This window comes from Rattus norvegicus, chromosome 8, assembly GCF_036323735.1.
Source record: "Rattus norvegicus strain BN/NHsdMcwi chromosome 8, GRCr8, whole genome shotgun sequence".
Classification (NCBI taxonomy): Eukaryota; Metazoa; Chordata; class Mammalia; order Rodentia; family Muridae; genus Rattus; species Rattus norvegicus.
In genome coordinates, this window is record NC_086026.1 from 66525985 (window position 1) to 66552636 (window position 26652).

At 53.2% G+C, this 26652-nt stretch overlaps 2 protein-coding genes across 2 annotated transcripts; one reads left to right on the plus strand and one right to left on the minus strand.

Moving 5' to 3' along the window:
* The first annotated feature begins 865 nt into the window (after positions 1–865).
* LOC134480056 (taste receptor cell protein 1-like) lies at positions 866–14684 on the plus strand. The gene is given in 13 exon segments (XM_063266335.1): positions 866–3843; positions 4622–5439; positions 5441–6028; positions 7448–7509; positions 8640–8791; positions 8958–9088; positions 9419–9483; positions 9792–9931; positions 11057–11181; positions 11266–11324; positions 11418–11563; positions 11820–11902; positions 12765–14684. Coding segments are annotated over 13 exon segments (2469 nt in total). The 5' UTR covers positions 866–3800; the 3' UTR covers positions 12822–14684.
* Positions 14685–16284: 1600 nt separating this feature from the next.
* On the minus strand, positions 16285–25851 carry C8h15orf39 (similar to human chromosome 15 open reading frame 39). Its single transcript, NM_001025011.2, has 3 exons — positions 25679–25851; positions 19840–22627; positions 16285–17521 (listed from the first exon to the last, which is right to left on the minus strand). Exons 2-3 carry the CDS (start codon positions 22574–22576, stop codon positions 17154–17156), a joined length of 3105 nt encoding a protein of 1034 aa, NP_001020182.2. The 5' UTR covers positions 22577–22627; positions 25679–25851; the 3' UTR covers positions 16285–17153.
* Between the last annotated feature and the right edge of the window lie 801 nt (positions 25852–26652).

Below are 26652 nucleotides of genomic sequence, written 5' to 3' on the forward strand. Positions count from 1 at the left end.
TGAGCCAGGACTGTGCACAGCATCCTCTTGGGAAGAGTACCAGGTAAGATACAACCTGTGGGAATCCATGACTTAGTTATCAGGGTAAGGGTGCTCCCCAGAACTTGGCTGTGTTAGGGACAGAGAGTGACAGGGATGGAGTGTAGCTGCCAGGTCTCTGGAGCCAAGAGAGTCCTTACCGGAGGATCAAAGCTAACACACACAAAAAATATTATCAAGCCCTGGCGACTGGACCTTGGGACAGTCTAGCACTTAGGAATCTCATTCTTACTTTGTTGACATTTTGTAACATTAGTGTGAGGCCAGATTCACTTACTCCAGGTGCAGGTGGGATTGCATTTGACCAGGTGCAGGTGGGATTGCATTTGACCAGGGAGAGCTAGAAAAGCACTCCACCCCCACCCCCAAGCAGGTTGAAACTTGCCTAGCCCTAGAGTCCACTGTGAGCCTGGATGCTTGTCACAGCCTGAGCACTGATTCTGGCCAGAGATTAGCCCTCAGCCTTCAGACACACCGAATCCTCATTTCATTCCTTTCCCACTGGCCGGGCCTTGAACCCAGAGTCTTTGCAAAGTAATTCTTGGCGAGTACTGCACCACTGAAGTGTAACACTAGCCTCTGTTTTACTTACTTTTGGGACAAGAACTTGATAAGTTGCCTAGGCAGGCCTTGAATTTAGCATCTTCCTGCCTTAGCCTCCTGAGTAGCTAGGCTTCCGAGCCTGCATAACCAGGCAAATCCAGCCTGCTTTGGTATTTATTTACTTACTTGTTTACTTACTTATTTACTTATTTTATTCATTTTTAGATAGGAACTCACTATGTAGACCAAGCTGGCTGCCCTCAAATTCGTGATGATCCCCCTGCCTCTGATTTCTAAGTGTATGCCATATGCCTGGCTCCCTGGGTTGCTACAGCTTTTGCCACTGTGGTCTCGACAAATTCCAATTTGAACTTTGAGCTCAGTCTGGCCTGGAGGGTGTCAGAGGGGCAGACGGGAACCCCCCCAGTCCTGCAATATTAGCAAGCCTCACTCTGTAGAATAGAGCCACCACAAACGGGATCTTCCTCAGCCTGAGGCTGTCTGGGAAAGCAGTAGCCCCGCCCACCTGACAAAAGTAGCAGGGCTTTCTAGCCAATCTCCATCCTCCTCTTAGAGGACAGAGGCTTCTCGGCAGTACCAGGGGCACCAGGTAGGACCTGGGCACATGGGGGACACCAATGAAGAAAGAATTAAAGAGCAGGGATGTGTGCAGGCTTAGGGACAGGTCAGGAGGACTGAGAAGGGCAGCTTCATGGAGAAGAGAGATGGTGAATCTAGGATTGCCGGTGGGAGTTATCAGAAGACAAAGCTCTCTCCTCTTCCCGGGAGACATCTCCCCCAAAGCACCTCCCAGCCAGGTAGTGAAGTGGCTCCCCAAGGAGAGCAAGGAGAGGCAGCAGCTTCCTCGGGCCAACAGAGTATAGGGCTACAGAGAGCAAGCAGCAAAGAAGCCAAGTGTGGATCTGTGCCCTGGGGTAGAACTGTGTCACAAACAATAGTTTTCCTTCTTAGAAAAGATGTCTAGTAGCTGTGCTTATTGATTCATGGCTCTAACCCCAGAGGGAGGCTGAAGCAGGATGCTTGCAAATTAGAACCGTCTAGGCTTAGAGTGATCCGAGGCCAACCCGAGCCACTTAGTGAGACCCGGTCTCAAGATAAAAAAAAAAAAAAAGTCAAAGGGCTGGGGGTACAGCAGGCAGTGCCGCTCTGCAACGCGGCAAAGTCGTTAGTCAGCTGAGCTAAATCAATAAGTAAGTGGACAGATGGATGGACGGACACTCCCAGGTGGGGAGGGGTGTGCCTAGGTGCTGGGGATTGGTGGGCTCCTAGCTGGGATATCCCAGGCCCAATTGCTGTAGAGGATCCCTCCCTCAGGGTTCGAGTTATTTTCTCCCCATCGAGCCTCGCTGACAAAGAACAATATTGAGCCCTGGGATAGGGCTGCTGGCCCAGTGAAGGCCAGGACCCCTTACTGGGAAAAGGCTGCAATTCTCTAGGTCTCCCAGTACGAGTTAGAGGGCTGAGACATGAGCCTGCTCCATGTCTATCCCCGAGCTAGGGGTGCTAAGAGGTTCTCAGCTGCTTCGGCCAGCCTCCTGCAGTGTGGGTGGGCAATCCTTAGATTCCTATTGCTATGGTAAAGACTGTGACCAAGAACAGTTTAGGGAGGAACGGGCTTATTTGGTTTATGGGTTACAAGTTACATTCCGTCAGGCAAAGCGAAGGCAAATTCAGGGTAGGAACATGGAGCAAGAACAGAGGTAGAGGCCATGGAGGAGGGCTATGTTCTCCCTGCTTTGCTCGGCCTGCTTCCTTATACAGCCCAGGACCACCTGGCCAGGGTGGCATCACCCACATCAGTCGTTAATCAAGAAAATGCCCCCACAGACTTCCCACAGATCAATATCATGGAGGTATTTTCTCAGTTGAGATTCCTTCTTAGATGCCTCTAGCTTATGTCAAGTTGACAAAAACTACAAAACCCAGGGCACGACACAGAAATGCAGCTAGAAGAGAGGTCTGGGAAGGACTCTTCCACCCAAAGCCCTTGCCTCCCCCACATACTAGTGCAAGGCTCTGACCAGAGCTCTAGGAAAGATTGCTGGCATGAGGGAGGCAGTCTCTCCTGATGTGCCTCGTGCAGCCCCTCCCTGTCTGAGGAAATGGAAGCAGTGACCAAGCTGGAACAAAGCTGGGGGAGGGGCGGGTGGACCACACACACAGATCCCACACCATGGTTAGCACCTCACTACCCTCATAACTCACCTCTGGCTACCAGGGTTCCTACATCCCCACCACCGAAATGCCACTCACTAGCACTCACCTAAGGACAGGAAAGGACACGATTCATCCATCACAGCTCCAGGAATAGACCTGACTGGAATGACAGGAGAATAAAGGAACGATAGACACACGGACACATGCACAGGAAAGCTGAGATCAGGGGGGCTGAGCTCTCTGCTAAAGAAGTGGAAGCAGGGGCTGGGGATTTAGCTCAGTGGTAGAGCGCTTGCCTAGGAAGCGCAAGGCCCTGGGTTCGGTCCCCAGCTCCGGAAAAAAAAAAAAAAAAAAAGAAGAAGTGCAAGTACCCTGGAGGGGTAGCATGTTTATCATAGGGAGTTGAACAGGGAGGTGGGTGGGGTGATTGTTTACAGCCGAATCAGGAGGCGGGGTCAGCACGCAGATGAACAAGGAGTCCAGTTATTCTATACAGCTGATCAAGGTGGCAGGTTTAACAAATCCCACTAGAAGCGGTCTGCAGAGGAGCCTAGCCTAGGGAAGGTTTTGCTGTTTCCCATGGTTGGGGCATTAGCATCCTTTGCATGGCCACACCTGTGTCAAAAGTGCATCCTCCTCAGGACCTATCTCACCCAGGGCTTCCTCCATGCCCAAGGACATTTAACTATTCCTCAAAAAAAAATTTTTTTTAACCATAATAAACTCCAGGCTATGGGAAAGGTACATTTATTCCCACTTGAAGTCCGAAGCCCCACAAGATGGGAATTTCAGGAGGCCACTTAGTGAGGAGGGCAGCTTCGGGCTGCCTTGCTATGGGGGCAGAACTCTGGACAGCCACTGGCAGAAGTGGCAGCTGGGTAATGGGGTGGAACTCGGGGCCTCTGGCATCTTAGGCGAGGGCTCCACACTGAGTTCTACCCAAGCCCGATGACGCCCTTCCTGAAGGAGACTTGCAAAGGGATTTATTGTGTCTGTCGCCTGACGCTGCCTCCTTGGAAGTCTAGGCAGGAGCCCACAGCATGGACAAGCAGCAGTTTCCTGCAGCTGGAATTCTCTTGGCTGGTGAGTGAGTGGGGGTGGGGAAGGTGAGCTGTCTCCTCATCACCACCAGCTTACTTGTAGGGAAGGGTGGAATCCTTCTCAGGGAACTCAGTGACTCCCACCTCAGGGCGTCCCTTCATTGTCTCCATGGTTTTCTAGCCTTGTCCAGCCTAAGAGATGTTAAAGAAAGATTTGGGGACCTCAGGCTTCTTGAGGTCACTCAGGCTCACCTGCTTGGAGCTCTACACAGCTGTTTGGCATTATCCCCAGAACCTTCAGAGGTATCTCTATGAAGATATATATGTTCCACCTCCCAGTCAGCTCCTAAGAAGAACCCTGTATGCAGGGAACATGGCCAGGTCACAGTTTTACCCACAACGGGGAAATCAGACAGGACTTCCAGTTCCATCAAGTTAGTCTGAGCCTCAGAGGTGGTTTGAATAGAGTAGGCACGACTCTCGACTCCCAGCAACAACTTGGGCCTGGAGACTTCTCCTCTTTGAGGATGTGGGGCCTTGACATAAGGGTGGTTAGCATGGGGATAGACAGACAAATGCTAAAAGCATGTCCGTTTGTCCTCACAGTGCCTAGTCCTGGATAAGGGCATCCCAGTGTCAACCGGGGTAGAATCAGGGTGGGAAGATGACTTGAATGTGGTTCCATGGTTGGGGGGCCTGACCAGGCCCAGGTATTACTTCCAGTACCTAAGTGAGCAAGATGTGCCGGGGTGAGATCTGAGAGGTTGGGGGCCAGTCCTACCCACCAGACATTGAAAAGCCAGGCCTTTCTTCTTTTGCAGCCTTCCTAGTAGTTTCCGCTTCTACCCTGACCCTTCTCTCTACTAATGGAGACCCTGACCAGTTTCCCTCAGATCCTGGCACATCAGCTCAGCAAAGTAACAACATTCTACTGGGCATCCTGACAGACAACACTGGCAGTATCAACTCAACTGAGAGGGAATCGGAGGCCCTGGGGAGGAGGGCAGGAGCCTTTTCTACAGAAGGAGCTGGGGGTCAGGAGTCTCCCCCAATGCCTGGCCCCTCAGGCACAGTTACACCTGAACCAATTCGCTCAGCCCTGACCACATCTGCAGCCTACATGGCTGCTGACTCTCAGCCAGTGTCCCCTGAGGCTGAACCTGTAGAGGAAATCCTAGCCCTTGGAATTCTGGAAACAATTACGATGTCATCACCACAGCCTTCTCCCATACATGGATCTGAGCCGAAGTTCAAGAAGGCCTTCAGGTTGTATGGGACAGTTCCTGCCCCTGCAACACTGGAGAAAATTGTTGCATCTAAGCCAACATATTATCTAATTAAAGCTTCCCCTTCCCCCATATTCTCTAGACCTCCACACCTGTTATGGCATACCCCCAATCCCACTGTCCAGATGCTAGTGCCTGCATGGAGGAATGGCCACTCCAGGCCAGAGGCATCCTCATCTGTGGCACTGGCTCCAAGAACATCCTTAGGACTGCCTGTCTTTCCATGGATGCCTAACATACTGAAAGCTACAGAGCCCCTGTTGCCTGCGTCTCCTGGAAGATTAGGGCTGGACCTCACCTCCCAAGTGGGCTCCGGGTCATTTGAAGACACAGGCCCAGTATCCGGTGGTACTTTCTGTGCTGCTGCTGCCCTCAGCAACATCCCCATCACATGCATCCTCCCTCCACTCCCCGCCCCCCTTGTCAGCATTGCCCCTGTCTGCACCCCCACTGCCTGCGTCTTTGTCCTTCTTCCCACCACCAGCCTCACCCCTGATTCTGGTTTCCTTTGTCACCGCAGGAGCCAATGACTCTCCTCAACCTCCTGTATCTGCGATTGTATCCTCAACTACAGACTCTTCCATTAAAACCTCAAACCTTGCACCCCAGACAGCTCTACAACCCAGCCACCCTGGGCCATGGCTTCCCACCAGCCCAATCCGCATGTCCACCCTCTCTCTCCAACACGTCTCCAGCCCTCCCTCTACCCCACACAGCTCTGGCTTCACAGAGTCGTCTGTGGATGCTGAGCCTACCCAGGCCTCTACCCTCCCTCACCTTGGCCAGGCTATGTCTTTGCAGAACTTGAGTTTCTCCACTCCAGGACCCAGGCATACGACCCACTCTGTGACCTTCAGGACCAACAGCAGCTGCTTCAGGATAGTGGTCTGGAGCCTGGTACCCTTGGAGTGCTGGCTGTTGAATAGGCTTATCTGCTACCAGGTGTGCGGCCTGCTCGCCGCGTGGAGGGAGCCGGAGAAATCTTTCCTGTTCCCATTCCTTCTGAGCATGCCAGGCACAGCCATAACACACACTATACAACAGCAGCTAGACACAAATAGGACAATCTAATGAGTGTCACGCTGTGCTCCTGACAGGACTCGGAGGAGAGGCTAAGCAGAAATACTTCTTTGAAGTCATTACAGAGGAAAAATAATCGCACGGTAGCAGGGAGGGGGAAAACTTGCCTACCAGAAATAGAGCATGTTCTCAATGTGTGGCTGCTGGCTTTTTATCAGCACACAGCCTCATCTGGAGCAGACACCCTGATCACCTGGCTAAGTGAAGCCCAGCTCCATCCTGGAACCAGGAGCAGGGAAGGCACTCTGAACAAGAACTGCCATTTCTCACCTGCCGTACAGGGTTCCAGTTGTTGAATGATTCATTTCTATGTGCGACTCAGGAATTAACAGGAGACAAAGGGCTGCTCCTGCCATGGGAGCGCTCTCAGGTCTAATCCAGACCAGATTACAGAAATCCACCTGCCTCTGCCTCCCAAGTGACATGCTCAGCCCTCTTTTTGGTTTTTGTTTTTAATTTTATTTATTTTATGTATGAGTGCTCTATCTACATGTAGACCTGTGTGCCAGAAGAGGGCATGAGATCCCATTATAGATGATTGTGAGTCACTGTGTGGTTGCTGAGAATTGAACTCAGAACCTCTGGAAAAGCAGCCATCTGCCTTTGAGCCATCTATCCAGCCCCTCCCCCCCACTTTTGAGTTTTTAAGTGGCCAAATGTGGCCTTGAATTGGTGCTTGGGCATTCCTCTCCAAAGAGCTGTGTAAGGCTGAGTCACCATATCTGGCCTGGTTGTGGGGTTTTTTTTTGTTTGTTTGTTTTTTGTTTTTGTTTGTTTGCTTGCTTGCTAGCATAGATTCCCACTTTGTTGCTCAGGCTGACAGTGAACCTGTCTCGGCCTCCTAAGTGTAGGGATCAAAGACATGCACCACCATATCTGGCAGTGGGGAGTGTTTTAACTGGGGTGGACAGAGGGGAGCTGCATCAAATAACAAAGCTGCCCAGGCACCAGGGCAGGGGGAACATTGTTAGGGGGGACATTGTTAGGGGGAACTCAAGTTGCAGAGAGGCTGGCAAAGGCTTCTATGGCAATGAGGATGGGAGAGGCAGCCCAAGCGGCAGCTGTTGGGATGTAGAGCCCAGGATGACGGCAGAGGAAAATCCAGAAGGATCCCAGTTAGGATTTCAGTACAAAGAAATCACAAACCTCAGGCCACTAGAGGGGAACAGTAGAAGGGCTCAGCTGAAGCAGGATCAGGCATGAGGCCACTGCAGAGGCCAGCACAGACAGAGGGACCAGAGGGGCGGGGGGCACACACTAACTACCATGCCTCTGCCTCAGCTCCAGCTCATCTACCACGAGGCTTTCTCCAACTTCAAGAATGTCAGTGCCCTGCTGTTTCGGTGAGTGTGTGTGTGTGTGGTTCCCAACTGACCTGTGCCTTGAGCATGGCCTGAGCCCCCAGCTGCTCAGCCAGGAAGACCTTAGCCTGGACGGGTGAGTAAGAGGTCCGTCCACATTTGGTTCCATTACCATCTGTGCTCCATGACCTCAGCTGGCCTTTCTGCCATTTACTAATTCCAGCTGTTGGGTTTGGACTGGATTGTCTGAGTACAGTGAAAAGAGACAAGCTAAGAGTGGGCCAAGCTACTTATGCTGGGGACAGGGCCATGGAAATGATATGTAAATAAATGTAAATCCTTGGGCTGCTAGGCAAGTGGACTACCTCCAGAGATCCTAGGCTATCCAGGCCATGATCCAGGCTGCAGCATAACTTTTCCTTTTAATAAACTGAAGTCTGGGGGTTGGGGATTTAGCTCAGTGGTAGAGCACTTGCCTAGCAAGCGCAAGGCCCTGGGTTCGGTCCCCAGCTCCGAAAAAAAGAAAAAAAAATAAACTGAAGTTTGCTTCTATGATTCCATGCCCTGACCCTGAGCCCATTTTACCTCCGAGCCCTGGGCTAGCACAGATGCTCACAGGCAAGGGTAAATGTTATTTTAGGTTCTGAGGTTGTTCATTTCTAGATCTTTCCCTGGGAGCTGCCTAAAGGCTGCCTCCCACAAGACATGAGCAATTGGTCCATGCCCTCTAGGCTTCAGAACTCCTCAAGCCTGTCACCTCCTTCTCTCCAGCGTCCCCTACTTCTTTTATTGCAGCTAAGGCAATTAAAGGACACTTTTTTGTGTCCACTAGACGTACTGAGAGTTCCCAGCCAGCCACGTCCTCTGAGTAACACCCAGTCTTTCCCTGGATGAGATCCCTGCTATCCCTGTGGGAACCAGTTCATTGAGAAGTGCAAGGGAACTTTAACCAAGCACCTGCCTGCATCCTTCAGGCTTCTAACAAGCCTTCTAGGAAAGGGCTTTAATCCCCATTTACCAAGGAGGCCAACACCTCAGGGGTCATGTGACCTCTTCAGTCATGCGGGAAGGCTCTTCTCTGTAGCTATCAGGTGCCTGGGTGGCTCCTCTCCTTAAGTACAACACCCTGCATCAGCCAGGCCTATCTTGGACCCACCAGTTGCTTCCTACAGGCCTGGCTCTACAGAGGTGAAAGCCTCCCTCGTTTTTGGTCCTCCGGATCCCTCGGCTCTAGAGATCCTCTGGACTTTGTACCGCAAAGTGAAGTCCTCAAGATGGTCACTTGGGTACCTGTCCTTGGCCGACCATGGCCTTTCCTCTGACGGTGAGTCTGGAGAAACACTGGTCCCATGCCTCCTCACCTGCCCATAGAGGCCGCTAGCTGGGCTCTATGGAGGGATCCACTTCAATCTGCCCAAGCCCTGGGCAGGCAGGCCATGGTGAGAAGGGGGCTGTTCCAACTTCCCAGACTGCTGTGTATGACTCTGCAGGGTACAACACGAACGACCTGCGCCAGGAGACCATCAACATTAGCTTCACACTCATGAAGCCCTTCCTGCCTCAGCTGCTTCTGCCCAGTTCTCAGCCTTTTCTCCTGATGGAAAAGCAGACCCTCCAGCTGGTGAGACGTCCCCTCCCCTGCCTCCCTTGTCAACAGGCCTCTGTAGTCTTTAGCAGTTGGTACACCTGCTTGGCACCAGCTTGGCACATGTGGGAAGGCACTCATGGAGGGAACCAAGCTGTGCCCTGAGGGTAAAGCTGACTGAGGGAAGAGAAAGCTCTGAGGGAAGTCAGTGGCCAGGCTGTCACCAGACAACCATGCCCAGGAGACCACACTGGAAAAGGCTGTCAGGTCCACCTCTCCCTTACCTTGTCTAAAGCCTAATATACCCCATACTGGGCCTTAGGACAGGCAGCTCCCAGCCAACCTGACCTCCAGGACATCCTACAGGTCACCCATGAGGTATCAAGATTCTACAAGGCTGAGCTCCAGGAGCAGCCCCTGCTCCTATTCAGGTGGGTTGAGAATCCCATCCGGTCTGTCTAGCCTCTCAGCCCAGCATACTCTTACTTCCTTAGCCTACTTAGCTACTGCCTTGGAGACATGTCTCTAGGGCAACTCCACCCCTGACCCACAGCCAAGAGGTTCAGGTGTAGGAACATCAGTAAGAACTCTGTTTAAGCCAGCTGTGGAGAGCTAGCCTCATAGAACTCTGGCCTTGGAGGAAAGAACATAGGGTACCCACTTAGGAGCGCAAAGCTTGCTTCTAGAGGCATGTACTGGCGAAGATACCATGATGCTGCACTCTCTCACCCTTCCCTAGCAATGTGAAGGAGTGGGTGAGCATTTATGTGGAATACAAGTTCAAGAGCCCCATCCCCAACCATCTCCAAGGCCTGGCTAGTCACCTGGCCCATCATATAACAGATCCCACCATCCAGAAATCCAGCATAGTGGCCAATGGTAAGTGAGCTTGGGCCCCATGTACTGCTCCGGGTTATCCAATCTCTCTAGGTCTCATTGCCCCCTCTGAGAAGGGACAGAATCCTCAAAAGCAAAGCTTGTGTGCCAGCTGATAGGGAAAAAGTGAATCCAGAGGTCTATGAGAAACCTTGGCTCAGAGATACAAAACCATCTACTCAACTCTCAACCCTCATCTTTAATCCTCTGTCCCAAGAGGAGACAACAGCAGTCAGCTCTCTCACCAAGGTCAGAATTGATTTTTCCCATGAGGCCCCCTGAGAGGAAGAGTCAAGCAGTCTTATCCATCCACATTAGAAAAATCCAAGGCCTCTCAGGTTCCAGCAGTCTCAACCTGGAGCTGTTCTGGAGTAGTCCCTTAGCCTAGGAAGTGCTAATTCACTGTTAAGTGGCTGTCCTAGCCACCTCCTCTGTGCAGCCTCTCATGTTGAGTGTTACCATCTGGTGGGCTCTGCTCTTACATAGCTCTCAGAGACAGGGCTTTGGTTTGGGTCCCTGCCCTAACTCTCTGTGTCTGCCCATTCAGTGTTCAACTTAAAACCTCGTCATCCCCTTAATAGACAGTGAAACTGTGCTATGTATGTCTGCAAGTCATCATGGAGCCCCTCCTGGGAGATCAGGGACAGTAAAGAACACAAGGTTTCCTACTGTCAAGTCTGAGTGACCAAGCCATCACCCTTCCATTAGACACACTAGAGTGTGGGTTGGCAGATTACCACAAAGGGCTAGGAATTAATATTCTTTGTCTTCTGTGGCTCCCAGCTTCTCCCTTACAGGGAGAGCACAGCCAGCCCTCTGAGGTATGTCACAGCAAGTGAGCTGGCTGTGTTCCAGTACAATTTCATATACAAACATGGAAATTGTGTATCATATACTTTTCATGCCATACAATTTCCTACCGCTGACAGTTTGCATCCACTTAAAAATAGAAGTTATTCTTAGCTCATTAGTCTAACAAAAGCAGGCAGCAAAGGCAAGCCCTTAGACCACTGGATGGGAGCAGTGGGGGTTGGGCAAGCAACCCTGGGCCAGGGTGTAGTCCTATCCCAGAGCTCTCAGAGGACAGGAGTCCTGGCTACTATCCCCACCCCACGCCCATTGATTTAGGGGAGAAAGCAGATCTGGTGTTTTATGAGACATGGCTCTTGATCTTGGGTTACCCCTTCACCAAAGCCTTGGAGAACAAGACTAGTTCTGAATCCCAGAAGCTTCGTGGACTGCTGACGAGACAGGTGATGTGAGGGGATGGAGGGAAGGAGGAAGGGTGTGGCTGGGCTAGACTGTATAAAGCTGTTCACTCTGTTGTCTCACCTCAGCTAACCTCAGTCCTCCAGCCTCTGCAGAACTTTGGTCAAGTGGTGGTGGAGGAATTCCAGTGAGTGTTCGGCTCAGAGGGTGGATCTTGGGGCTGGTGAGAGGGGCTCTCTGCATCTCTCCAGCCCCCTGAGGCCTGTGATGATCCTCTCAGCCAGGAACCACTGACTGCCAGAGTGCAAACTGCCTTCTTTGAGGCTGCACCAGCTCAGGCTGTCATTCAAGACTCCATGCTCCAAGCCCTGGGCTCCCTGCAGGAAGCTGAGGGTCTGCAGTTAGAGATGCTCCTCCCAGTCCTTGGTCAGTGCCTCTCCCTCTGTTCATGTCTTCCATCCCTCTGCCTCCCTAACCTTCCCTCCTCCTCCCCGTCCTCCTCCCCCTCCTCCCCGTCCTCCTCCCCCTCCTCCACACAGTACTGCAGGGCCAAATCTACTCTTATCTTTCCTATGAGCCCCCAGGGTACACTGGCTCCAAGTGTCCTGGGAACAGCCATCGCACTTAGTCTCTGAGGGCTTTGGGGATGGAAAATTCACTCAGCCTTCCCGTTTTGTTCCAGGCACCCCCAGCTCCAGAGCCTCGAGAGGCCCCAGGGGTGGGGCCGTGTTAAACCTCCAGTTCATCACTTCTCTTTTTGTCCTGGTGAGTCTGGCCAGAAAAGGGCTTCTTCCTAAGAGACAGGTGAGCCTTTAAGATCTTAACTCAAGCAAAGGACAAGTAGCCGGCTATGCATCTGAACCTGATGCACCTGGTCACATGACAGCTTGAACAGCTGGTTTTTCCATCTAGGGCACTTGGGTTGGGCCCCATGACTGCACCTCCACAGTTAAGCTAAAAGTAGAGTGGGTCTGAACTGGGGGACTGAAGCCCCACTACAGCAGTGCCTGTATCCCACACCATGTAAAGGTCCTTCTTCTGTCAGGCAAGCCCTGAGGAAATGATGTATAGGAGCTATCTGAGTGATCTGCTACACCTCTTCCTGGGTTTCTGCCACAGTGCTGGGTTGTAGAGTCCGTGTAACAGAATCCATCTTGTCTTGGGCAGAAGCCAAGGGGTAGTCAGGCTGACTCCTCCTAGGAGCCACTTGACATGGACTATGGTGACAAAAGCAGAACTTTGGTCATAAGGGAAGAACTGGGACATAAGAGAAGGGACATGTACAGAGTAGTCTTACCTCCACGCCACAAAGGATGCTGTCAATGACCACTCTAGGCCCTTAAAACGGCCCCGGAAGATGTGAACTCCTTTTCTCCTGTTTGACCTCCATCTTAAGCTGTGGCCAGGTAGATGGGGGAGGGCAGCACTAGCCAGCAGTTATTTGTGACACTTTCTCACTAGGTGGCCATGAATGGTCATTAACTCACTGCATAGCCCAAGCTGGCCTCAAATTTACAGTGGTCCTCCTGCCTATGCCTCCAAGATGTAGGACTACAGACACGAGTTACCATGCTCCATTTTGTTTCAATATCATTGTTGACACGTGGCTTCTGTCCCTTTTCTCCAGGTGGCCCTTTGTACTGCTCTTCCCTTCACCAAGAAGCAAACCCCATACCTCTTCTAGGACACCTCACGCAGGGCTTCCAGACAGGACCTCAACCAAGGAGTAAAGCTGCAGGAGGCCAGGGCAGAAAGGACAAGCGCCGGCCTTACTGTCTTCAAGTTCATGTTTCACCCCACCTCCACACCACATAAAACTGGGGAAAACACTCCCATGTCCATGGGTGAAAGCCAGTCCTTGTCTGAGGCTCCACATTCTCTCAGCTCCCACCTCTCAGGAGGTGGACAGTGGTTTCCTTCACAAACAAAGCCAAGCCCACAGGCTTCCTGCAGCATACACAGCTGGGTCAGGACAAAAGGAGTCAGGTCTCATGGAATGTCCTGCAGGCCCTGCTGCTACCACAAACTATCAATGTATGGGGACCACACATAGGAAGATGAGAAACCAATAGCCAGTAAGGATACACAGAGCATGCAAGGCTAGAGGCAGGGTCAGTGTCCAGAATGCTTATACATTGAGCACTTATTGTGGGGTCCCCTAGTGACTTCATAGTGCCCCAGAGGACAGAGGAGAGGGAAGGAACTACAGCCTACAAGCTTTTTTTTTTCCTTCCCCTTTTCTGTTTTTTCGGAGCTGGGGACCGAACCCAGGGCCTTGCGCTTGCTAGGCAAGCGCTCTACCACTGAGCTAAATCTCCAACCCCAGCCTACAAGATTTTATTCTCAGGAGGGGGCCAGAGTCTCAGCCACTACCTCATAGGGGTAGGACTGCTCCTATGTGGCTGAAGGGGGTGGCCTCTAAAGGAGGTTGTGGCCTTTCAAAGATGCTTGGTTTTGGGCCTTCCAGTGTGTACAAGAGCGAGCAATGGAAGCTGGCATGAGACATCACTTTCAGCTCTAAATAGTCTTACCTAATTAACAGCAGTGGGAAGAGAGCAGCCATAGGAGGGCAGCTCAGAAGCCGGACTCAAGGAGGCCTAGCACCTAGAGAAGACAGACCGCATGTACCAATTCCGTCATTCAGGTTCTGTGGTTAGCTGGTCTAGCCAGAGAAGTCTTAGACTAAAGCTGATTCAACAGCCCCAAGATTCCCCAAACTGCAAAAGAGCTGGGAGACCCAGTGAGGGAAGGGAACCAGCAGCTAGACCATGAGTCTTGGATGGGAGAACATGATTCTAGTCAAGCCATATTGTCCGTTATGGCAGACATGGTCTTCAACTTGAAGATATTAAAGGCTCCAGGTCTGGAGCTGGACACCCTTTGGGGGAAAGGAGTGACCCAGTGAGAGGATACAGACCACCCACACATCATGGAAACTTTGGACCTGCTAGCCAGCTGAAAACAAAGATTGGCCTTGAGAGAAGGAACAGAGAGCACCCAGACCTGCCTCTTTGTGTCCACCTTCTGGTCAGATTCCGAAGCCAGTGGCCTCCCTCTTCCTGGGAGCATGAAGAGGCCCTGCACTTCCCTGAATGCATAGCTGCTTCCCTATGTAGATCCAGAAGTGACAGGCACTCTAATCCCTTGGCTGAGTCTTCTTAGAAAGTTTCCAGGATCCTGAAGTGGCTTTGTTAGGGGATACCAGACAGGAAACGGCAGCCATCTTACCATGGTCCTCTGCCTGGGGCTCCTGGGAGTCGCTTCCACTGCATAGCTCAGCCCCAAGAGCCAGGGCTTCGGAAGAGCATTCTAAGGTCAATACATCTTTGCCCAAGGATTCATGTCCAGATTACACAAAGTGCCCCCACCTGCCTGCCAACCTCAGCCTAGCCCAGACACCCTGGCCAGCCAGAAACAGTTCCTCCTGCTCAACAAAAAGGGGTACCTGAAAAGGCTGCACTGTCAAGTGTCTGGAGGTGGCCACCAGAGAGGAGGCCCAGAGAATAGGTCAGACAGCAGCTGACAAAACAAAACAGAAAGCCAGTACTTGCTGGCTGGAAGCCCCCAGTAGTCTACCTCAGGTGAGATGACAAGTGGGGCTAAAAGCACCCCTCCATTTATTTCCTGCAGGGGGAATAAGAGGCACTCAGGCCATGCTCCCAGCTGCTTCAAGGGGCTGAGAGCTGGTTCAGTTCAACCCTCTTAGCAAACCAGGAGAGAAGGTATATGGAGGCTACCAAAAAGACACAGCCTTCATCGCTCTCCCGTCTCCTGCCTCCCCACCTGAACTACAACTAGGGAAGAGCAGTTCCTCCACTGGCCCTGCAGATTCTGCTTCTCAGCAAAACTGGCTGCTGGGGCCATCAGCCTCTTGAGTATAATGCCAAGTTTTCCCACACTGGAGCCTCAAGGTCTGAGCCCTCTCCTGGCATTAGTTAGGTGATGTGTGGGTCTAGCCACACCCCTCCCCCCAGGTGCTAGGGATGGACTCAAAAAATCAGGAGCTTGTGAAACGAGTTTAAAGGACTTGAAAATTGATGGAAGGTACAGGACTCAGGTCTCTCTGGCCCTGGGTGGAAACGTGGTATCTTGAAGTGTGCTGTCATCTAACAAGGGGAATGAGGGTGGGGACAGAGGAAGATTGACAACTCCTGGTTGGTCCTGCAATGACAGTGTGACATAGTTCCTATTCCCACCCATTTCCAAGACCAGGTGCTGGATCTCGATGTAGTTTCAACATGACCCCATTTCCCCTCCCGCTAGGATTCATGTGTTGAAATCTAATCCCCATTGTGAGGTGAGGGATGGGAATTTAATCCAGCTACTGTGCTTGGAGGTGGTGTTTAAGATAAAAAATCAGGCAAAGCCAGATGATCGAACACTGACAGCCCTATAAGCTGCCCAGATGACACACGCATGAGCTCTTTTGCCGTGTGGTATGCTCATCTACCTCAGGATTCTGCCAAGAAAGCCATCACTAGATGTGGCTGCTCAACCGTGAATGTCTTGAACCCCTATCCAAAACTGAGTGTGGTAACACACACACAATTTTTAGGTTCATTGGGGCTATATGGTGAGACCCCATCTAAAAGCAAAATCAAAACCCACGAACCCAAACAAGCCTCATTAGAACTTCTGCCTGTGGTGTTACTGGTGACAGAAAACAGATTCACACAAAACCAAATTTCCTGGGCCTGCACCAGGGCAATGGCAGCTGCCACATTAGATCCAGGCTCAGGGCCAGACTAAGCCCTGCAGTTATGTACTTAAGCCCTCAGGAGCTGACAGACTGGTTCCAGCACAGGTGGAAGGAAGCCATGTTCAGGAAGTCATGGTGGGCTTAGGGACATCTCTACTATGAAGCTGATGGAATACAACTGGAGAGGTGACAGTTCCAGACCCTAACACACACCCTCAGGAGACAGGCACACAGTTGTGGTGACACCAGTCTCTAAGATTCCCCATAGCCATGGGAAGGTCTTTCCCAGGGTGGAGGGGCTGGCCAGTAGGTGTGTGAGGGCCTGTAGGAGTGGAGTACTAGAAACCTTTAGGACGCCCTGCCCAGGAGCAGAGCGGACAGCAGGTTGGTGAAGAGTGATACGCAACATTAATCTATGACTCCCTCAAATACAAAACTAGGTCTCAGCTCCAAAAACAACCCAAATGCTTTAATAGTTGTCTCCCAAGGCCCAGTCTCATCGAACGAAACCCTTAAATAAGATAGGAACTTGTCATCCACCAGCTGAATTCAGCCCACTGCAGGGAGGCGACCCCAAGAGTCCTGGGAAATACCACGAGTACCCAGTCCAGACCATTTCCCAGCATTGGGCTCACACAGCCTTGTTGGGTCCAGTCCCTGTAGCTGCTTGGCTCTAGAAGCATCCAATTCTAGACAATCCTCCTGGGGTGTGAGATGCAGCCCAGGTAGGTTACAGCTATGAATCCAGAGTAGACTTAGGCTCTCCAGGCCAGCCCCAGGCCAGCCCCCTGCACCTGCAGCAGCCTGCGGTTAGAAGTGCATGAGTCACACACATTGTATCATGTACCTCTAAGGTAACTGGGTCCCAAGACACATGAAGACTTGACAAGAACGTTCTGCCAACCTCAGTCTTGTTATTCCACAGCCTGGCTGAGGTCACAGGCCTATCCTGGGCAAGAAGCAAACCGAAGCACTGTGGTTGTATTTCAGACATCATCCCCACAACAACCCTTGTGAGGTAGGCTGTGTTGTCTTATTCTACAAACGGGGAGCAAGGGCTCATGAGAGGTGAAGTGTCTGCCCAGAACACAGCAGTCAGGATTCAAGGCCAGGCGGGGTTGGCTTCAATGCCCACAGGTTTTCTCAAGGGAAGGAACCTCTTCTAACAAAGATCCTCCAGTTAAAAGTTCAGGAAGTCTCCGCCCAGTTAGGTGAGCCCAGCCTCACATCCAGTCCTAGCCCTGAGCAGCTAGATGTCAGGACAGGTACACAGTGGTCCCCAGATGGGTGGCTACCCCAACAGCACTAGTGACAATGCTACAGATGATGGGTCTGGCTGCCCAAGAGCTGGGGGTGAGGTGAAGGCCGATCTGCTCCAGAGGCCTTGTGGCCCCAAGTAGGCAGTGCCACACCGTTGAGCCAGGCAGTTTCTAACAGGTTGCGGAAGCGGGCCCTCAGGGTGGGACCTGGTGGGCTGGTGCTGGCACCAGAGCTAGGTGAGGGATTACATGACCCTTCCCCAGTGGTTGTCTCTGTTTTCTCTGGGCCAGGTGTTGGTGGCTTCTTCCCTGGCTTCTTGGCCTTGGGGGCTGGCAACTTCCCAGCCAGGACTTGGCTTTCTGGCTCATCTCTGGTCACCGTGGGTTCTGATGGGGATAAAGCTCTGGCCTCAGTGTCGAAGCCACCTACAAAAGTAAAGCATAGTCAGACTCCAAAACCAAACTGCAAGGTCCCATCTCCTAGTCTCAAAGTCACCCAGAACAGTGGTCCTGCCTGCCTGGCATTGTCACAGCATCACAGCAGCCAGCCAGCCCACTGATCAGACCAATGGGAGCTTGCTAAAAAGACATGCCCCCACCCAAGGGACCAGAGCTCTACCTGGCGAGGACATAGCTCAGAAGAAGCTGCTTGGAAGCAAGGGAAGGAAAGGAGGCCTGCAGGATGGGAAACACCAGCTGGGTCAGTTAAGCTAAGTAAAGTCCAGAAAAAAAGGGGAAGAAAAGCTTCTGCCACACAAAAGAACCGTTATCTTTCTGTCACAAAAACCCCAGGCAGGAGCCAGGGACCAAGCTGCCGAGAAACCAGTGCTGATGAAAGGCTGATCACGGGAACCCAGACAGGAGCAAACCTGACACACGATCCCTGTGAAAGGGTCATTTGCTCCTCAAAAGTGGTCATGACCCACAGGCTGAGAACACTGCTCTAGGTGCATTCCTCCTTAGCTCAGTGAGGAAATGGGGAGCAAGGGTTTTCAACCTAATCAGTGGGAGGATCACTGCCAGGATCAGACTTCTAAGAAGCAAGTGAGACCGGAAAAGGGGACCTGACCCTCTCTCCCTAACAGTACAAGACTCAGCAATGTGGGCCAGCTAGAGTTCTGTTCCATGGTAGTACTCTGCCTCAGGCCTCCTCTACCAAGCCCTGGGCTGGCCACTGCAGACTTCTCAGCTAGTTAAGGAATAGCATACATTGCTCAGAAAATTGGCCAGGCAAGGAAAGACTCTGAGGCCAAGAATCCAGAAGTCAGTTTCCTGACACAAAAAAGGCTACACTACTCTCACTCACCTTGTCATGGCCTAAGAAGTCTGAGTGTTCCCACCATACAACATTGCAACCAGTGTGTCCTCTAGAACCTTATTTAAAAAAATAAAAAATAAAAAAAGGCAAGCTCTGGGGTTGGGGATTTAGCTCAGTGGTAGAGCGCTTGCCTAGCAAGCGCAAGGCCCTGGGTTCGGTCCCCAGCTCCGGAAAAAAAAAAAAAAAAAAAAAAAAAAAAAAAAAAAAAAAAAAAAGGCAAGCTCCAAGGCTGAGCCTGGGGCACACAACCACCGTCAGGTACTAGGGAGGCAGGCAGGGCCAGCACAAGTTTGAGGATACTCTGGGCTATATAATGAGGTACTGTGAAAAAGAGGGTGCAATGGAAGAATAAGGACAATGCATCATTGTGGAGGAAAAGAGAGCCACAAACAGTCCAATTCAGGGCATCATGGGTACGCACGCAAGTGCTAGGAGAGCAGAGAACACATACATTCAAAGGTGTTTATGTGGGAAGGATCCTGGGCACAGACGTGAACAAGGACACCTCACCAGGACTGGAAAGACTGCAGGTGTGGAGTAGGAGCAAAGCAGAGCTGAGGCCTGTGGACTGGGAGGAGCACAGTGAGGCCCAGGTAGGTGCCACCAGGTAGCATACAGTGGGTTACTTAGGACTGTACTCGGATGGAAGACACTGAAGAGAAATTTCTAGAGAGAAAACACAGTCTGGGCAAAGCCCCTAAGCATATACAAGACACAGACGGTATAACTAGAGAAAAGTGGCTGTGGTGGTTTGGAATGGCCCACACAGAAGACGCATGTGTCTAAATGCTTGGCCCATAGGAAGGGGCACTATTAGAAGATGCGGGCTTGTTGGAGTAGGTGTGGCGTTGGAGGAAGCGTGTCACTACGGGGTCAGGTTTTACAGTCTCAAGCTACACCCAGGGTGGCACACAGTCCCCTCCTGCTGCCTGCAGATCAACATGTAGAACTCTCAGCTCCTTCTCCAGCACCATGTGAGCCCTGCAAGATGCCATGCTTCCTGCCACAATAATGGACTAAACCTGAAACTGAAGCCAGCTCCAACTAAGTTTCCCTCTGTAAGAGTTGCCTTGGGGGTTGGGGATTTAGCTCAGTGGTAGAGCAAACGCAAGACCCTGGGTTCGGTCCCCAGCTCTGGGGGGGGGGGGGGGGGGGGGGGAGGGGAAGAGTTGCCTTGGTTTCTCTTCAGAGCAATGAAAACCTAAGACAGAGGCCATCCAGGAGGGGGCCAAGACCATAAACAGATCTCACTGGTGCCTAGAGTCAGAAGGGCACGGGGAACCTGAGAGCCCTGGAATCCCACCTGGTGCCCCAATGTAAATTCCTGGCATCACTCAGTCCCTTTGCCCACCGTCCATACAAGCAGTACACACACCTGCCATTCGTTCACACAGCTCCAGTGGCTACAGGGCTGCCCTATGCTCACCCAGCTGGCGGCGGACACAGTCATGCCATTGTAGGCCCAGCAGGTCAGGGTAGATGTCAGGCAGCTGACGCAGTGCCAGCAGCTTCAGCATGCGTGAGGTGCAGCCGTGTAGGGCTCGTTCACGCAGTGCACGCTCCTCTGACAGAGTGGTGGGCCGTAGTTCCACACGGTGGTCCTGCAGCACGTGGTCCACAGAGGCCGGTGGCAGCTTTGGAAAGAGACGCTCCTTCACCAGATGGATGGGCACAAAGATGGCGCCAGCCCGCACTACGTGAGGGAAGGGGCACTGCTGTGTGCACACGAACTTCTGCAGCTGGGAGAGCAGTCTGCCTAGTAGCCCCTGAACACCCTGGCCGTCCTGCCATGCAGCCTGGCCCCATGGCCCAGTTGTCTCGAGCCACTCACGCAGTTTCTCTGGTGGAGAATGGGCCACAGAGCCTGAGATGGCATCACAGAGGGATGTGTGCAGCCCTGTGAAGTGCTGTTCTGAGTACACTGGGGCTGCAGTGGGAACTTGAGCAGAAGCTGGAGCGGGGCCTGAGGCTGGAGCAGGAGCTGGTGATGGGGGTGGAGCGGAGGCTGGGGCTGGGGAGGCCACGGCTATGGCTGGTGGGCTAGGCAGGGCCAGGTTGAAACATGCTACTGGCAAAGGCTGAGTGAGAATCTGCAGTCCCATGGGCACAGAAGGGGGGTTGGATGCAGGCTGTGCAGGGACAGGGACAGGGACAGGGACAGGGACAGGGACAGGGGTAGGGGCAGGGACAGAAACTGGAGTAGGGGGGGAAGGAACAATAGCTGCAGGTAATGGTGCAGGACGGAGTATCTTGAATTTTCGAAACATGAAGGCCACAGAGCTGTGGAAATTTGTCCTTGGTGTGGCTTCTGCAGTTACCTCAGGTATTTCTGTGACCATCTTTTTTAGGCCAGGCAAACCCGACGCTGTGTTTTCTATACCTGACCCATCGACAGTTTCACTGGGCTTATTATGCTCCTCAGGACTAGGGACCTTGACAGGGACATCCTCTGCCATTGACTTCTTCACACTCAAGTCCAGAGCCACCTCCTCACGAAGAGAGCGGTGAGGCCTAGAGGCCCCATCCTGAACAGGCAGGGTCTCCTTGCAATCTTTGTCTTGGCTCTTACTGGTGGCTGGAGCTGAGTCCTGCTCAACTGTGGGCTCTGGGGTCTGCACATCCAGGTAGTCACGGTAGGGGGCCAGACTAAAAACATTGTCAATCACAGGCATTGGTGGGGAGCTAGGAGGTCTAGCATCCTTCTGTGGAAGAGACTGGCGCTCCTTGGCACAGGGGTGCAGTGCTGGTGAGGTGCGGGGAACTGGACTGTCTCTGATAACAATAGGTACCCCAGGTCGCTCACTGGGCCTGGACTGGAGTTGCTCTTTCCTGCAGCTGGGCAGCCACGTCTTCTCTTGAGCTTCTGGCGTTGGCTTCTCTGCAGGTCTCATGGGCTCAGAGCATGGCTGGCCGGCTGGTAGAGGCTGGCATGTTCGCTGGAAGGCACCAGGCTGTGGCACAGGCTGCACACTGTTCTGGGAATGGGAAGGTGGTGTTTCCCCAAGTCCTGGGGATGCCCCATAGAGAGAGAGGTCATCCCTGGCATAAGGAAAACTCAGGGTTTGGGGGACAAAGTCCAGTGGGCACCTCGGAGCAAGAGGGGGCTCCAGCTTGAGCCCTGGTGAGGGTGCCGGGAGGGGTGCAGAGGAATAGGGATAACTGTCTATCCCAACAGGGGGCATGTAGGGAGTCTGGGCTGCCTGTTGCCTCAGGTAGGGGCTGCCCAGCCCACCAGCTTGGTATGCAGCCCCCTTGTGGGCTCCCAGAGGCGGCAGTGGGAGCAAAGAGCCATAGCTTCCCTGCTTTTCTGGGTGGCGACAAGATGGAGGGCAAGGCAAGGCCTGTGGGGGTGGGGGCAATGGATAGTGGGCTGGCACTGCATCCTGGCAAGGTGGTCCTAGGGGCTGGGTGAGCTGGGTCCAAGGTCCGGAGGGCCCCTCAGACATTGCTTGCTTGGGATCCCCAGAGTAAGGACCAGGGTACTTGGAAGCCAGGAAACCTGTGCTTTGGACAGTTCGATACTTCTCTAGGAATGTCTGGCACGGGGAAAAAGTCAGGGAAGAGTCCTTGCCAGGTCCCCCAGACGGTAAACCACGCAGGAACGTCCCATCCAGGGGCTGGCCCTTGCCGGGAGCTGTAGCCAAAGAACAGGGTGGGTCAGCAGAAGGCAGAAGGGGCCCAGGCACCAGGGTCCAGTCAACATCCAATGGTCTCTTTGCTGCCCCATCTCCAAGGCAAGTGGAGAGCCCGTAACACAAAGGACTGCGGTAGACAGGCTTGGGCGCTGCCAGAGGTGGGCCTGGGTACGAGTGAGCCTGCGGACCGAAGGGCAGGAGCTCACTGGAGTCTTGCATCTTTTCAGAGCCTTCTGTCGGAGGGCGGTAGAGGAGGCAGTTTGTCAGGAGGCTGTCACCACGGATCGGGGATCCTGCCACACCACTGGGGTACAAGGATGGATATGGGGTCCAGGATGCCAACCGCTCAGATCCTGCCTTGGAAGTACCCCCTATGGGGCAGGAGAAGTATGCACCTTTGTAATTGCAGGAGTCCTGGTTGCCAGCAGAAAGGGGCAGGCCGTGTCCTGGCCCTAGGTCTGACTCCAGGCGAGGCAGCTTGCCATACATCATAGGCCCCAGAGGCCCCAGGGGCCGTTTCTCTGCCATTACTGCGCAGGTGTCAAGCTCTCCTGAACTGCTGCTACTTGACTTGCTGACCTGGGAGAGAGGAGAGGCAAAGGTGGTTAGAAGACCCTTAGTAATCCTCAGTTCAGACTGAATGCAGAAGCCACACTCCCACAGACTTCTGAGCCTACTTTTTGTTTCTGGTTTTAGGTTCGTTTTTGCTGTACATGGCACAAAAGATCTGCCTACCTCTGCTTCCAGAGTGCTGGGATTAAAGACATTTTTACCACCACCACCTGGCTCTAGTTGTAGTTGTTAAGGTATAGAACTCTACTGAACAAATATGTGTGCCGTGCCTTACATACAAGTCTACAGCCCACCACAGAAACCATGTACTGGGTTCTGGGCAGTGTAGGAGTATCAGTTGCCTTGGCTTTCTGTCCTGTCACCCAGAAAAGACATATCTATACCAAAGTCACTGATGAAAGGGATAGTACAAGTGGGCTGTCATTCTCTACTGGTTCCTACTCTGAGATGCCACAGGTCTCAAAAAAACAAAACAAAACAAAAAAAACACTACTGCCAAGACATGGAGTCCCAGCACTGCCTACAAATCCTAATTTCTTCTAATATTTTATTGACCTGCTTGTCTTACCAAAACCCAAACCCTCAAAGTCAGGTCCCCAGAATCAGAACCAAATGAGTCTTGAATAGATGGGGCAGTCCCTCCTGAGAGCTGTCTGGGTAACCAAGTAGGGTCAGCTCAGCATCAGGGTCAAAGCTGACCAGCAGATGGCGCTGAGGTGCCAACAGGAAGGTCCTTGGCCCAGGGAAGGAGTGTCAGTGTTAATCTCCAGGCCTTATATGCATGATAAATGGGGGTTAGGGGGTGTGCCTGGGGAGGTGGAAGGCAAGAGTCCTAGCTGGCAACTACTGCCACAGTACTTTAGTGATGGGCAGACTAAGTGCTAGGAAAAAACCCACACAGGCATTCTTTCCTTAATACATCTAGGTTCTATTTGAAAGAAAGGAATACAGCACAGAGGGAAGTCCAAAGAAGGGAGAGGACCAATGTCCAGTTATCACAGGCACTTTCTTAATGAAACAGGCATCCGATGATGACTTATGGGTACTCCCTCTGAGGCTTCTCAGTGGGGTCATCGAAGGCCCTCCTCCCCCAGTGAGCACTCCCAACCCCTAAATCTCCCAGGGGCTTAGAGAAGAGTAAGTAGGAGCAATATTCCTATGAGTAGGTCAAGTGTCACACACTTATCACCAGCAAGCAGGGACCAGCTTTCTCCTCCTTTCTGAGCAGTAGCCAATGACCATAAGGGGCTCAGTTAGAGCAGCAAGGGGACAAGAAAAGGGTAGCAGTGGCCCACGGAAGGCCCATCCTACACTGCTCTGGGCTTAGATAGTTGGGTTTGCTTTATTTTATTTTCTCACTGGGTCTCACTGTTTCTCCCTATCTGGCCTGGAACCCACTATGCAGACCAAAATGGCCTTGAACAGAGATCTACCTGCCTCTGTGCCTCACAAGGCTTGTGTGGCTCAGAGGGTACCCAGCCCTCCCTTGGGGAGGTCTAGGTTAATTAAGGGCTGGCTTTGGTCTCACCTCCATCAATGCTCCTCAGGACCTGCTCTAACCACCCTCTCTCAAGAGTCCTTCCCTCCAGGGCTCAGCCCAACCTGTGCCCTTTGGCCCTGGAGACTTCCTGAGAACCAGCCACCTGGGACCCTCAGGAGTCCTTGTAGGAGTAAGGGCTCCAAAAAGCCAGCACAAGACTATGAACGGTATGGAGGTAATGTTATGCCCTGCCAGTATTATGGAAGCTCCCTTAGTGGAGGCCACCCCCACTGAGAGAATAGCCAAAACGAAGGTGCCTTGTTTCCGCATACCAAAGTAGCCTTAGGCGCTTGGAGAAAGTAGGGCTACAAGTGATCCTCTGTGAAGATGTCAGGTTCTACTAGTTTTTAGATGAGTTCTAATCTCAGCCAGAACCCAGGGCAGGGTCAGGCACCTACACTCCTGCTTTTCCACGGGGGAGACAGACAACTCCGTGGGTCCATTTCCACGTCACATCCTTGGGGCCTCAAGAAGAGTACGATCCCAGCCAAGTTGACGCCGGCATCAATGTTCTCTCAGCTCTAACAGACACCGATCTTCTAAAAACATTGCCCGCTGAGGCTCTGAGCTCGCCAGACACTCAACGTGGAGCAGCCCACGCTTCCTAGTTTAAGAGAAAGGGTCTCTGGATGCTCCACTGCTAAATTCCCTCTCCGGGCCGCGCCCGTGACCCTCGTGCCTATGGCTCACAGCCAGCCGGCTTCGGTAGGGAACTGGCGCCCCACCGACACACCAGGCTTCCGGGTGTCCCCAAGCCTCTCTCTCCGAGGCTCTGCAACGCACGTGCACCCCAGCAGGCTGACACACAGACTGCCGCCACGCATGCAAAGCTGTTCCTGCACGTATATGCATGCCCCGAATCTGCACACATGTCCCCCACCGCCCAACTGCTCTTCCTTAGTTCGGGCACACGTGTGAAAGCGCTGGGAGACCCAAAGATCGACGCCCGCCGACTGCACTGAGATCCAGAAGGTTGGGGCAGGGTGGGTGGCGGGGCGTCCAGCCGCAAAGTCCGGGCAGCCACCTCCTTCGGGGCGATCCCGCCAGCCTGGGCTGCGGCCAGAGAGTGAGTCAAGCAGTGGCTAGGAAACCGCAGGCGGTCCAGTTCCAACAGGGCTGGTTCACGGCCCCGCGGCACCTTAGCGCCCGCCGCCACCAATCCCAACCCCCACCCCCACTCCGAATCGGCGCCCAGCAATCCGCGTGAGCCTGGCCCCGCGAGAGGACCGAGGGATCCGCCTGACTCTTCGTCAGCCCTTACGCCCAGGCACTGCTGGGGCTCCGGGGCTCTACCAGGCCCAGGGAGCATCCAAATCCTGGCAAAGTCTGGGCAGCGGTACGACCGGGCCCCGCAGTCTGACCGCCCGAAGCCTCAGCACCTGGGCCCCGGTCCCCGCGCTCCGTCCTGGGGCCGGCCGGTAGGGGCGCCCTGGGGCAGGGCCACCCGCCCCTTGCCCACGCGCCGCCCGCAAACTCGGCCCAAGTTTCCGCGCCCGCCGGGCTAGGCGAGCTCCTACCTTCAGAGCACCAAGCTTCTGGCGGCCGCCACCCGGAGCGGCAGCGGCATCCTCCAGCGCCGCCTAGGCTGCGGGTCGCTGTTGGGCCGGCCTTGCGCGGGAAGTCGCGGCAGGCAACTAGCCCAGAGCGACGTTCCGCGCGGCCGTTCGCGCTGCCGCCGGGCGCCGTTTGTGGTCCCGGGCGGGGCGGGCCAGGGGCGGAGCGGGGGCGGGGCGGGCCGTTGGGTGGGGGCAGAACCCGGCTGTGCCTCTGGGAGCCTGCGCTCCCTTGGGCCCTCCCGTGCCGAAGGCCTGAGTGGAACCAACTTTCCCGCGACCCGGCCTCTGGCTTTGTGCACCGCCTTCGCTCGCCGCGCTTCTCAAACGTCTGCCGCGAGGGCTATCGTAAGCCCTCATTCAGTCATTCCCTTAGATCATTCATTCCTTGCTACTTTGTAGCCATGTGACCTTGGACTTGCCACTTAACCTACAAGGGCTTCAGTTTCCTCATTTGTAAGAGTGATATTCTGCCTCATAGAAATAGGGCCATCAGGCTGCGAAAAGATATATGGCACACAAATTGGGTTATGGGAGGCTGAGGCAGGGGGATTGCTCCGAGTTTGAGCTGAGCCTGGGCTACCTAGCAATACTTTTTTGTTTTGTTTTGTTTTTGAGATGGTCTCACCATATAACTGCGGCTGCCTAGGAACACACTATGTAGACCAGGCTGGCCTTGAACTCAACAGAGACACCGGGGCCTCTGCTTTCTGAGTACGAAGGTTAAAGGCATGCACCACCACACTCAGTTCTTAGCAAGACAATAAAAATGTTAAAGGATATCTCAAGGCAGCCCTGACGTCCTCAACAAACAAGTTGCATTAGAAAGTTAAGAAGGACTTCTGAGGTAAAGTACAGACAAGTGTACCTCAGCTCCTGGTGGGGCTCTATGACTTGGAGTGGACTAGGAATGAGGCTCTGAAGGTGTTTCCAAGCGG

Excerpts from the sequence above, each read along its gene's own strand:
- C8h15orf39 (NM_001025011.2), bottom strand. The coding sequence starts at position 22,576 with ATGGCAGAGAAACGGCCCCTGGGGCCTCTGGGGCCTATGATGTATGGC. Across the intron at positions 17,522-19,839 it reads CTGTGTCCGCCGCCAGCTGG|GTGGCTTCGACACTGAGGCC; the intron begins GTGAGCATAGGG and ends TTACTTTTGTAG.